The sequence below is a fragment of the Conger conger genome, chromosome 12 (genome assembly GCF_963514075.1).
Source record: "Conger conger chromosome 12, fConCon1.1, whole genome shotgun sequence".
Taxonomy (NCBI): domain Eukaryota; kingdom Metazoa; phylum Chordata; class Actinopteri; order Anguilliformes; family Congridae; genus Conger; species Conger conger.
The window spans coordinates 23,819,159-23,831,902 of NC_083771.1; the positions used below are offsets into that span (position 1 = coordinate 23,819,159).

Here is a 12,744-nt window from a genome sequence, read left to right on the forward strand (position 1 = left end):
TCTGCCTCCACTACCTGTCCTGACACTCACAATGTGGGGTTAAGGGCCTTGCTCAAGGGCCCAACAGTCCTACAATGGAGACAATGGACCAAATGGCCATTTTCACAAATGAAAACGCATCACAGGATGTGGGGAGGGGGGTGATTAGATTTTGTCTGGGGAATTAGGGAGGGGGTAGAGGATATGACACAGATACTGATCAAAGAGGTAAATTTGACAGGATTAGTGGCTAGATAGGGTTGTAGATTGACCAAATACAAGGTAGATACTGCAGGGGGTGTGGACTGTACTGTTCACCTTACCGCTTTGTATGTGAACATGGGACTTTTGTCTTCATGATATGCATAGCTATTTCTGACAATGTGTCATGAAAAGCTCCAGATTAAGAGAAATGAACACTTTCACACGTTTTCCATCAATCTGAAAAACTAAAATCTATTGAAACGGACGACCGTACACAATTCTTTTTTGCTTTGTGTCTGAAAGAAGCGAACTCCACCATCCATTCTCTCGCGGAGCCTCCCTTTGTGTACAAAGCCACCGCCTACCCTTAAACCTCCTGTCGCTCAACATGTTCTTCCACACGATTGGAGAATACAAGACCACATTTTTAACCAATCGCCAGCTAGCACGATGTTATAAATATAGCAGACCGCTGCCGCTGCAGCTATTTGTGCGTCAGTTTGGCCGACACGAATAAGCGAAGCGATGAGTGGTCGAGGAAAGACTGGTGGAAAAGTTCGGGCGAAGGCGAAGACCCGTTCGTCGAGGGCAGGCTTGCAGTTCCCTGTCGGCCGTGTGCATAGACTGTTACGCAAAGGCAACTATGCTGAACGCGTTGGTGCAGGGGCGCCGGTGTACTTGGCCGCTGTCCTGGAGTATCTCACGGCGGAAATCCTCGAGTTGGCTGGCAACGCAGCCCGGGACAATAAGAAAACCCGCATCATCCCCCGCCATCTTCAGCTGGCTGTCCGTAATGACGAAGAGTTGAACAAGCTTCTTGGCGGCGTAACGATTGCCCAGGGCGGAGTACTGCCGAACATCCAGGCCGTATTGCTGCCGAAGAAAACCGAGAAGGCCGCTAAAGCAAAGTAAATTTCAGATTACCCATTCCAGCAATCCCAAAGGCTCTTTTCAGAGCCGCCCATTTTTCATTAAAAGCGCAATGTTTCATTCCAGACACGGCGTCTCATCGTTTTATTACGATGCGAGGAGGGAGGGCATTTATTCACAAATTTCATTACGCGGCAGTGCATTTCAACAATCGTGTAATGACCGGTAATGTTGCATTTTATACGCAGTTTTCATACGCGTATATGCAATGTACTTGGGCGAAACCTTTTCTTTTGGATTGGGGTACTGCTGCTAAAAAGGATTTAAGACCGATAGACCACATAAAGGACGGTAAAACCCCCTACCGATACATTTAGTAATTACAAGCGCTGAGTTGCACACAAAACCATTTCGCTGTATCATTTAAAACGAGCGGGTTTTATTTTGGAAGGTAAATGCAAAGTCTATACCTACCATTGAGTAGATGGTTAACACATTTTAGCATTTAGATACTTATCCAGAGTGACATACTGATTACATTGATGTACATAGAATGCATCTTTACTGACGCAATATAGGACATGCCACACTTGCTGAAGGGTAGTCTACAACGCCAGTGTCTCAAGCTTGTGAATCAAACGTACGAAGTTTGAGATGCAAGCCCCGTTCACGGACAATTATACTACATTCTTTCACGTCAATATGATGTCCCATATTTTTCCCCAGATAATTTCCCGTTAACTTGAAAACATTTACGTGGAAGTGGCACAATTCAGATGTGCAGAGTGCATTAGACCACCTTGTATGTTTTGAACAACGGGTTATTGAACAAAATATTTATTGTTGAACCTTTCCGAAGTGAATACATTTATGTATTTACATTCATTGGAACGAACCTGTCTAGTATTCAGTAGCCTATTTTTTTTTATTTTTTGGTATTTTGACCCCGTGTCATTTCCAGCAAATACATTTTCAGAATGACATTTTTTTGTTTTGAATGAAAATCAAATGTGGTTAAAAGTCCATGAAATAATATCAAAAGTTAGATTTTCCTGACACCCTAAAATGTGAAGCTGAAAAGTTCATCTGGTCTCGATTTTATCCAGAGCTGTATATTCAAAAAACCTGGGTGCTTATATATAAAAAAAAACCCTCTATATTTTCTGAACTGTTATATTGGTGATATAACAGTTTTATTGTTCGGCTTGAAGCATTTTCAGTGTATCTCATGCATAAAGCTGATTGGATGCCAAGTAAAAAAAGAAATGGATAAGTGGCAACATTGTTTGCAAACAGCAAATTACTTTTTCTGTAATTATGATTGTAATGAAAATTTGTTAAGGGCACAAGATGATCTCACACAAATAACAGGATGAATATAAGATCTACTTCCATGCGTCAACAATGAATAACAACATATGAGGGTCTACTGTGAATAACAACATAAGAGGGTCTACAGAGACTAACAGCATATGAGGGTCTACTGTGAATAAAAGCATATGGGGGTCTACTTTGAATAACAGCATATGACGGTCTACAGTGAATAACAGCATATGAGGGTCTACTGTGAATAAAATAATATGAGGGTCTACTGTGAATAACAGCATAAGAAGGTCTACAGAGACTAACAGCATATGAGGGTCTACTGTGAATAAAAGCATATGAGGGTCTACTTTGAATAACAGCATATGAGGGTCTACTGTGAATAGAAGCATATGAGGGTCTACTTTGAATAAAAGCATATGAGGGTCTACTTTGAATAACAGCATATGAGGGTCTACTTTGAATAAAAGCATATGAGGGTCTACTTTGAATAACAGCATATGAGGGTTACATACACCAGCATGGCAGTATATTTTGTTTGCACATAAAGCAGTAAATAGGAAGCAGTATGAATACAAGATGGTGCAACAGTACTGCCATCATGAGTACAGATAGCAGTGTCTCTATGGAATGGCCATCTATAACATCTGTCTGTAATCTATAGCTCATATTTAGCAGTCACCATGATAACAATACTCATTTGTTATTTATCTGATGCTTTTATCGAAAGTGATTTACAGTTGATTAGACTGTAGGGGACAATCCCCCCAGGAGCTATGTGGGGCTAAGAGCCTTGCTCAAGGGCCCAACAGCTGTGCAGATCTTATTGTGGCTACACTGGGGCTTGAACCACCAACCTCCCGGGTCCCAGTGAAAGACATTAGCCACAAGTTTACCGGCTGCCCCCTGTCTGCCTCCTCTATATGGAATGGCTGTCTATAACAGCTCATATTTAGCAGTAGTGGCCTATTTTCCTATTGGCCTATTTGGCAAGAAGCATTACATTACATTATTGGCATTTAGCAGACGCTCTTATCCAGAGCGACATACAGTTGATTAGACTAAGTGGGAGACAATCCTCCCCTGGAGCAATGCAGGGTTAAGGGCCTTGCTCAAGGGCCCAACGGCTGTGCGGATCTTATAGTGGCTACACCAAGATTAGAACCACCGACCTTGTGTGGCCCAGTCATTTACCTTAACCACTACGCTACAGGCCACCCCCCTCAGAAGCCCCCTCAGCACTAGCCTATGTACAGATACCCACCCACACACAGACAGAGAGAGAAGAATTAGAAGTGGCTTACATATATGGTGTCGGGTGCCGAACTTAACATGACCGCATGGCTCTAATACAATAGGCACCCCTCGTCCCCCTGGAGTCACCGACCGGGTCCTTTCTACCCGATGTTCAGGGACCTGGATCAGGAAATGAGGAAGCAGCTAAGCACAGCCATCAGCACCTTCAAGCCTCACTCAGAATCCTCCTGCCCTGTCATGTTGTCACATTAGAGGGCAAGCAATAAAGCAAAGTTGTTAATCAGCTAACAACTAAAGGAAAACAGCTATGAATATTGCTACCACATGTGAATTCCCGACATTTGTGACGTTTCATCTAACTTGCAGACAATGCTGCTTTGACAACCAAAGAAAACATTGTTGGTCAATGTCATTATGTGTAACAGTTTGTGTGATAAAAAAAAAAAGAAAATCATTGGAAAATAGAAAGTAAAATACAATTTGAATACATTTTCAGTAAAGAACTCCCTGTCTCCAATATGTTGTCTGTATCAGAATGCCATTGGTCAGAACTGATCATGTGACTGATGCAGCGAAGTGGATTTGTTCTGGTATTTCTTTCACACACAGTGTTATAATACACTGAACAATGCAGATTAAATAGCTGTGCCACGCATTGCTATTTCTGACATAATATGGCTTAATAGGGTAAATTACATTACATTACATTACATTAGGTTTTCACTCCAACCCTAACAAAGCACACTGCATTCAACAGCTAGAGAACTTATCAAGCTGCTAATTGATAGAATCAGGTAGGCCAAATTAGGTTTGGAGTGTAGTGGTTAAGGTACATGACTGGTGTCGAGGACCCGGCCCTAGGCCCCCCTGATGAGAGATTGACAGGAGGATGGGTTAGGCAGGAATGCATTGTTAACCCCTCACACACGCCATTCAGGTGGTAGTAAGAACGCCCGTAAGAGGAAAAATATGTGGTTCAGAGCTAATGAGCAGCCTAATTGTCAGCAGAGGAGTCTGAAGTCGGGGGATTTAGATTTAGGGTTTTAGAGAGCAAGGTTAAAGTTCTGACTGAGGCCATGCATAGAATGAGTTCCAGCATCACCTTGGAGGAGATTCAACATGCTGAGCGAGCAGTCGGGGAATACCCCAACCCTACAGGGGAGGAGCACAATGCCTGGTTAAAGCAAAAAGATGAGGAAAACAATATAGATGATGGGGAAATAATAATTTGATAATTTATTGGATAGATTCAAAGGACTGACTGTAGAGGAGTTGGGGGATGATTTACACTCGGCTATTAATTGGATGTCCTTTGTAGATCTCTTAAGGCGCCACAAAAAAAGAGCACCTGTATTGAGATGGTGGAAGGCACTTACTGCTGGCTTGTATGATGTCAAAGTTTGGAGAGAGTCCAATGAGAGATTATGACAGGGAGACAAATAACAGTGATGAATAGGCTCATTAAAAAAGTTGCATAAGAGATAAATGTCTTCCCACTCGGTGTACTGGGGACATTTCTTATCAAAAAAAGGGACACTTTTATACAAGTTAAGGATATATAAGGAGTGAGCTTTAAGACGTGAAAAAAGGCAGAAAAAAGAAGAAGAAAAAGAAGCAAAGAAGCATCTTAGAATTTCACTGTTGAAGATATCTATGGGCTGTTAAGGAGAGAGCAATGCAGGACAGCTGTAGTCAAGCTGTAGGATATGGATATGGAGAACAGAGTGACGTACGTGGTGCGGCCCAAGAGTTGTGGCAACAGGGCTGTTGAAGAAAGAGCAACGCAGAACAACTATAATCAAGCTTGAGTGGTAATTATAATCTATATTACTTGTAGAAGTAGGAAAAGTAGCACATAGAAGTAATACATTATAAGTTTCCTTTCATTTTTATGTCTTTTATTTTTCATTAAGATACTATATAAGGTAGAAAAATGTAGATACGTTTTTAGAGAGTAGATGAACATAATATTCTAGGAATAGTTTATTTTAACGTCCAGAAGGGGGAGCTATAGGATAAGGCTAAGGCCAAAGAGAATGGGTATTTGAGGGGTGTACCTTGAATTTAACATCTGGTGGAAAGGTAAATTAGAAAGAGCTAAAGGGGTATATGGAACTTGCATGTGATTAGCAAACTGAAAGATGATGTATAACCTGTCAGCTGTATAACTCTATTCTTTTGATTGATTATAATAAAGTATATCTTACTATAATCATATGTGATGAAGGTTCTTTTAGAGGAATACAGTGAATACAGGAAATCGTATACCAGATTTGCATCACACCCTTCACTTCGAGACTGGGCTGGAAGTTCAGTAGAACTTACCAGGGCTCCAGGACGTTCGGAGTACTTAAAGGAAAAGAGAGTTCGTCCCCGAGACACCTCCTGGTGAGGTACTGCTTGTGGGAACGTGAGGTCTGAGCTCGGCAAGGGGTCCGTGGCTCACGACACTGGGACCCGCAAGGTCAGTGGTTCGATCCCCAGTGTAGCCAAAATAAAATCCGCACAGCCGTTGGGCCCTTGAGCAAGGCCCTTAACCCTGCATTGTTCCAGGGGAGGATTGTCTCCTGCTTAGTCTAATCAACTGTACGTCACTCTGGATAAGAGCGTCTGCCAAATGCCAGTAATGTAATGTAATGTAATAGAGTGAAAACCTACAGGATGGTAGATCTCCAGGAACAGGGTTGGTGACCCAAGTCAAAGTAAATATGGGCATAGACACATTATAAAGTTTGCAGATGATTCTGTCATTGCTCGCCTTCTGGAGGGGAAAAACAAGATCATGGGCTAGTAGATGATGTATTTGTGTTTTCCTGAATTGGAACTGTCAAAAACCAAGGACATAATCATCGACTTTAGGAAGTCAGTTCCAACCCTGTGCAGACAGTCATTGAGGGGTCTGAAATTGATTTGGTGGAGAAATATAAGTAATTGGGTCTGTGTTGGACAGAAACACAGTACTTTCATGCAAATATATAAATAATTTAGCGTAGTGGTAAAGATATATGACTGGGACCTGCAAGGTTGATGTAGCCACGATAAAATCCGCACAGCTGTTGGGCCCTTGAGCGAGGCCCTTATCCCCACATTCTGCCAGGAAGGATTGTCTCCTGTGTAGTCTAATCAGCTGTAAGTGCCTTTTGATAAAAGCGTTGGCCAAATAACATGTAATGTAACAATGTCCTTTTGTGTTGTGGCCTGAGTTTGGAATGTGAATCTGGCCAACAAAAACAGGCTTGGCCACATTGTTAAAGTGGCCCAGTAAGATTATTGGGGCAAATTAGAAGCAGCTCTCTGGCCATTATGAGAGGCAGGTCATGAATAAGGCTCATGCCATACTGGACTACCCTGAGGTGCATTTCTTTTCTGTTCACCAGGAACCTTGTCTAACGTTACCTAACAGTTTAAAAGGTTGTTTGCAGAAATCAAGAAAGCAAGAAATCAGCAGGCTGGCATTGTTTAATCCAAGTCACATCCATTTGTATTCAAAATGCATTGGTGGCGAACTAAATGGGAAGTTCATTTAAAATAATCGTACAACAGCAACTGTTTGCTGCAAACATAGTTTGCAGTTGTCTTCATGCATTGGTTTTGTCTGCCTGTTGATCTTTGTAGTACATTCTACTCACAGGGTTTTTATGGTGGTTGTGTTTTTTAAACCTGGTTGCAACCTAATTTCCCCAGGTGGGACAATGACTTGACTTAATGTTGCAATGGACAAAACACATTGCACCATCAACTACATGTAGTAGTTCTGTGAGTAAAAACACCTTGTGAAAACATTATTAATGAGAGAGGTCAGAGGAGAATTGGCCAACTTGTTTAAGCTAAGAGAATGGCCACAAGAGCTCAAATAATAAGTAGCTGTTCACAACAGTGTTGTGGAGAAGGGCATATTGGACCAAGGAAACCTTGAATCAAACCTTGAGCTACAGGGCTACAGCAGCAGAACACTGGGTTCCACTCCTTTCAGCTAAGAATATGAAGATATAATGTCATGTGAAGTATAATGCACCCTGTCACCAAGCATACATCATCTCAGTCTGGCTTAAAGAACATTACAGCGACTCTACGCCCGTGGCCCGCACAGACCCAAGATCTCAAACCAGTAGATCGCCGTGGGATAGAGGGGAAAGGGAAGTCTGCAGCATGAATGCCTAGCAGGAACTGTGTGATGCCACCAAGTGAACATAGACTAAAATCTCTGAGCCTCACCTGAGTTTCACAACCTCACCTGAGATTAACATTAAGGAGTTCACTGGGTGGGGTGTGCTGTGGGTTGGAAGTGTAGGAGTAGTAAGTGTGAAATTGTTCAGGTGGCGATTACATCAGCTGTGCCGATACAGGGAGGATGAAAGCCTGGCTTAACACTAGACAAAAAGGTGCAACTCATCTGAACTTTTCCACAAGAAGGACTTCCACAAGAGCAACTCAAAGCTACAGGTGAAGAACTCTTCCATCTTTCTCCACCTATTTATTTTCCTTTGCATCAGGCTTGCACGTTTTCAATAAATATAACATAAGCATAAATAACCACTTTAATGCAGAGATTGGAAATTACATCTTACATTTACATTTTGCCTTTCAGAGATGAATTGTGCATCGTGCCTCCTGGCGTTTGGCTTGTGCCTGGGTTTCTCCTACAAACTTTCTGCAGGTGAGTGAACCCTTATGAGGGCCATGGGCTCCAGAGGCAAACTAAGACACTACTACATCTCTGTATGCTGTCCAATCATCCAGCATTTTGCACTTCATTTTGTGAAGCTTTTGAGGACCACACTGACAATTCTCAGTTCTGCCATGTTACATGATAGCCAGGGGCGTCACCAAGGTTTGAATACATTTGGGGCAGAGCCAAAATCATTTGGGGCTGAGCTGGGAAGGGGCATTCCAGGCATTTTACCTTTACAGATGAAACATTAACATTAGTTACATAGCTAGCAAAAATGCTAACAATACCCTAGGTTAGCCTCATCGTGTTTTTGGGACATCACCTTAGTTAACTTAGTCCCTCACAACTGACACCACTTTTAACTGTCTTATATGTTTTTTTAATTTACCTTTTTGGTGTAATGGTTATGCACTTGCCACATAAACACCACCTGTTTTTCATGGTCAGCCATATTTTTTGTTTACGTTTGGTGTCGTGAACCTGGAACGCTTGGAGGTCGGAACTTGGAAATTTCAACTGGGAAAGTCCGACCTCCTATGGTAAAAGGAACGCAGCATAACTTGAATCAAGGAGAAACCGGGGGAAACGTTTCAAGACTGGAATCGTCTCGGACAACCCGCCCATAGTTACACTCTCATTGGCTGTCCGCAATGTCAATCACAGGACGAAATCGTTGGTTATCTTTTGATCAGTCAGTCGGGAAGTTAGCAGAGAATTATGCACGCAGCGAGAACGCTCGAAAAGATTCCCGGCTGAATCGCTGGAAGCCCGGTGCTGGTGACGCCGCTGACGATAACTGTATGGCAGCTTTGTTTGATGATACAGTACTGTATTACATCTGGCACCACTGCAAGATTGAATCAATTTTTAAGGACAGGCCCAGGGATTCAATTGGGATTTGTAAGGGAGGGGGAGGGGGGTGTTTGTCTGCAAACGTGGCACCTTTTCCAGGGTTATTTTGGCTTTATAAGTGGGTGGAGGTGAGATTGGCATTATAAGTGTAGATTTTATTCTGACCTACTCTAAAGTGCTATAATATCACTCTAGGTTATTCATAGCCCCTTTATTAATGTCTCCGGTTCTATTCTGTGGTCTTTCACACAATGGACTTCTCATACAATATGAGCCTACCGCCACATATTAAATCTGCCCAAAACATAGATGTTTTTAAAACCCACCTTTTTAGTGAGGCCTTTATATCAGACATAAATGGGAAATCAAGATAATGTACATGTATTTAATTTTATTTAATTTTATTTCATTTTATCTTTAATTTTATTGCCTGATTTTGTACAGCACTGGTCAGCCATGGTTGTTTTAAATGTGCTTTATAAATAAAGTTTATTATTATACAAAGCTGTAGAATCGGAGCCCAGAACATTGTAGGATGTTCAGAGCATTTCCTAGCCTCATAAGGCTTCCTTCACTGTCATTGGTCCTCGTGTTTACAAACACCAATTACAGACTCCAAAGACAATCAAAAGCCTAGAATGGAGACTGGACACTGAACGCTTTCTTAAACTTGCAATAAGGAAGTAATTGAATACACCTGACTAATTAGAATCAGATGAGAAGCTGACCAATTACATTTGGTCCCCTAAATTGAACAGGCCATTCAGCCCAACAATGCTCTCCTTTTCCAACCACTAAGTGTACCTACTGTTTAGTTTGCCTAAAGTACATAAAATTAGGTAACTTTTTTTAGCTGATCAAATTAAGCTGAGGTTACAGCTACGACCGTGTGTGGTTTGCCTCGATAAACCCTTCAGTAAAGTTCTACTTTTTGCCAAGTCTGTACTTGGATCCACTCCTTTTTTCCGATTCTCCCTGTGGCCCAGGGGTACTTACCACCTACTGGGGTCCACTGCAGCCTGTGTTCAGATCCCAGCCTAGGAGGTTTCCTTACAGAAACCAAAATGTAAAAATGCCCTTTATTTAAAATCTGACAATGTGCACTTTAACCACATTTATTACAAATATCAAATACAGAGGGAAATTAATAAATGATCGGTCTTTGTCCCAAATGTTATTGAGGGCACTATAAGTACATTGGTGCTAGGCCATTAAAGGATTTGTAGACCAATAAAATAATTTAAAAATAAAATTGGGAGCTAACAGGTAGCCAGTGTAACGACTTCAGGACAGCTTTAATATGTTCATTATTTCTAGTTTTTGTTTAAACCCATGCTGTTGCATTCTGTCTAAGCTGACGAACAATCGTTTCCTTTGACAGACCTGAAATAATCTAGCCTGCTTGAAATAAAAGTAGGCATACGTTTCTCTGCATTGGTCTGCGTTACTTTAGTAATTGTTACTGATAGTGGACTTATTCATTATTTAAAGTTAAGGTGAGAGTCTAGGATTACTCCAAAAGTTACAGCTTGTATCTTCAATACAATGGATCAGTACAAGTCATCAGGGGATAAATAAATATCAATTTAGATATCATCAGCGATTACTGGTGCAAATTAATGTCCCCCCCTAGAGGATACATATAGAAATGAAACAGTAGTGGCCCAAGAATGGACACCTGGGGGACCCCACATGAACGTGTGGTTTCCCAAGGAAACATAAAAAATGTTTCCAGTCAGATATGACCTAATCCAATTTAGAACCAGTCCTGAGAGGCTGCTTCTGAAGTCTGTCAAGCAGAATGTGGTGGTCAATGCCACTAAGATCCAGCTAGCACTAAGATAGAAAGCCTATTTGTATTGATTTCTTAAGTCATTAACTAACCTAAGCAGTTTCTGCGCTATGGTGAGCACAGAACCCAGATTATGGTGTATTATGTATTATGGTGAGAAAAGAAAGGCTGACAATATGTATACAATTACTAATTACTGAAGAATCAAGATTACTTTAATACATTACTTTAATAAAGGCTAAACAATTTTGAGTGAGATGTGGAAACTAAAATGTTAATGAATGTGCACTGTCCCTAGTCAAAATAAAATAAAATAAAATAAACAAAGCATGAGTCAACCATGGTAAAAATGAGTGGGATAGGTAGCTCAACATTTGATGGGAGCTCAACATTTGTATGTGGTCATATTATAGAGATGTTAAAAAGAAAGGAACAAATTCCTTACACTTAGCTTAGCAGTGGAAAATTCATGCGAGATTGCAAAAGGGGGATTTATCAGACTATTAATAGTAGGAAAATAGTTTTCACACGCAAAATAGTTTTGGAGTACTTTCACGGTTGTTAATAATGTCAGAGATAAATGATTGTCTGGCATGCTCCAAATCTCTAAACATTAAAGCACTCTCCATAGATACCAAAATGAAGTTTTCTTTTACTCCATTTCTCAAAACACTCAAAATAGCATCAAATTCAAAATATTTGAAATAGTGATAATGCCAGTCCAGCTGCTCTCCCAGGCCTTTAGAGTTAGATGACCTACTGTGTCTGGCTGTAGCTGTTTCCAAAATAATTTTATCCAAAAGGTAACTATGCCACACGGCATTGCAAATTATTAAGGGTTCAAGCTAACTTTTGAGTATTGTTTTCCATTGAGCGGTGATTCCTGCAAGAAAAATCCTGTAATTCAAGTTTAGTGACAGGTCATTTAGCAAAAATAATGTCTGTGGGGATAAAGGAACTGTAATGTTAAACACAAAGACAACATATTATATATATTTTTTTTCCACAATGTGTCCCAATCCAGCAAGTCCTACCAATGTTTTTCTAAAAAGATACAGCAATGTCATTCCTGTAATCGTTTCCAATTATGGGGATCAGTCTGTCTCATCTGCCTTATAGCAGTTCCCGGAGGAGAGAGGTATACAGCGCATGCGTTCAAGCATATATTACCCATAAGCAAACAGAGCCATCTAGTGGTTCAGCCAGGTTTTAGAAGAGTGCAAACAGAATGCAGAAAGGTATCAGGTAAAGGATAAGGGAAGTTATGGACTTTCTACACAAATATTGGGCGACCCTGCATGCAATATCCCTCAGTTCCAGCTTCTCTGAGGGAGAATGATGCACATTAAACTGAGTTTGAAGAACCCCCTGTATTATTCCCTTTGTTTGAGGTTTGTTTGTTAGAAACCTGTATGAGCCTGTTGATATACTCATGCTGCAGGAGGTTTACCAAGCAATTTAGAAAAGGCTGTCAGAACTGAGTGTGTGTGTGTGTGCGTGTGTGTGTGTGTGTAAATGTCCGCCTTTATCCAAAGTGCTGTATTAATGCTTCTCAATCACACATCCACTCACAAATTACATTCCATTGCAGGCATTTGTTGTACATCGCTCTGGATAAGAGCGTCTGCTAAATGCCTTGTAATGTAATGTAATATGTAATTTAGCAGGCGCTCTCATCCAGAGCAACGCACAACAAAGTGTACAAACAAACGGCATTTGACTGCCATGCAAGGCACCAACCAGCTCGTCAGGAGCAATTGGGGGTTAGATGTCTTGCTCAGGGACACTTGGACAC

General features: G+C 41.1%; 1 protein-coding gene across 1 annotated transcript; it reads left to right on the forward strand.

Moving 5' to 3' along the window:
• Positions 1–658: 658 nt before the first annotated feature.
• Positions 659–1,180, forward strand: LOC133142155 (histone H2A-like). The gene has a single exon (XM_061263188.1). The coding sequence runs from the start codon at positions 709–711 to the stop codon at positions 1,093–1,095; it is 387 nt and encodes a 128-aa protein (XP_061119172.1). The 5' UTR covers positions 659–708; the 3' UTR covers positions 1,096–1,180.
• The last annotated feature ends 11,564 nt before the right edge of the window (positions 1,181–12,744 follow it).

Excerpts from the sequence above, each read along its gene's own strand:
- LOC133142155 (XM_061263188.1), top strand. The coding sequence starts at position 709 with ATGAGTGGTCGAGGAAAGACTGGTGGAAAAGTTCGGGCGAAGGCGAAG.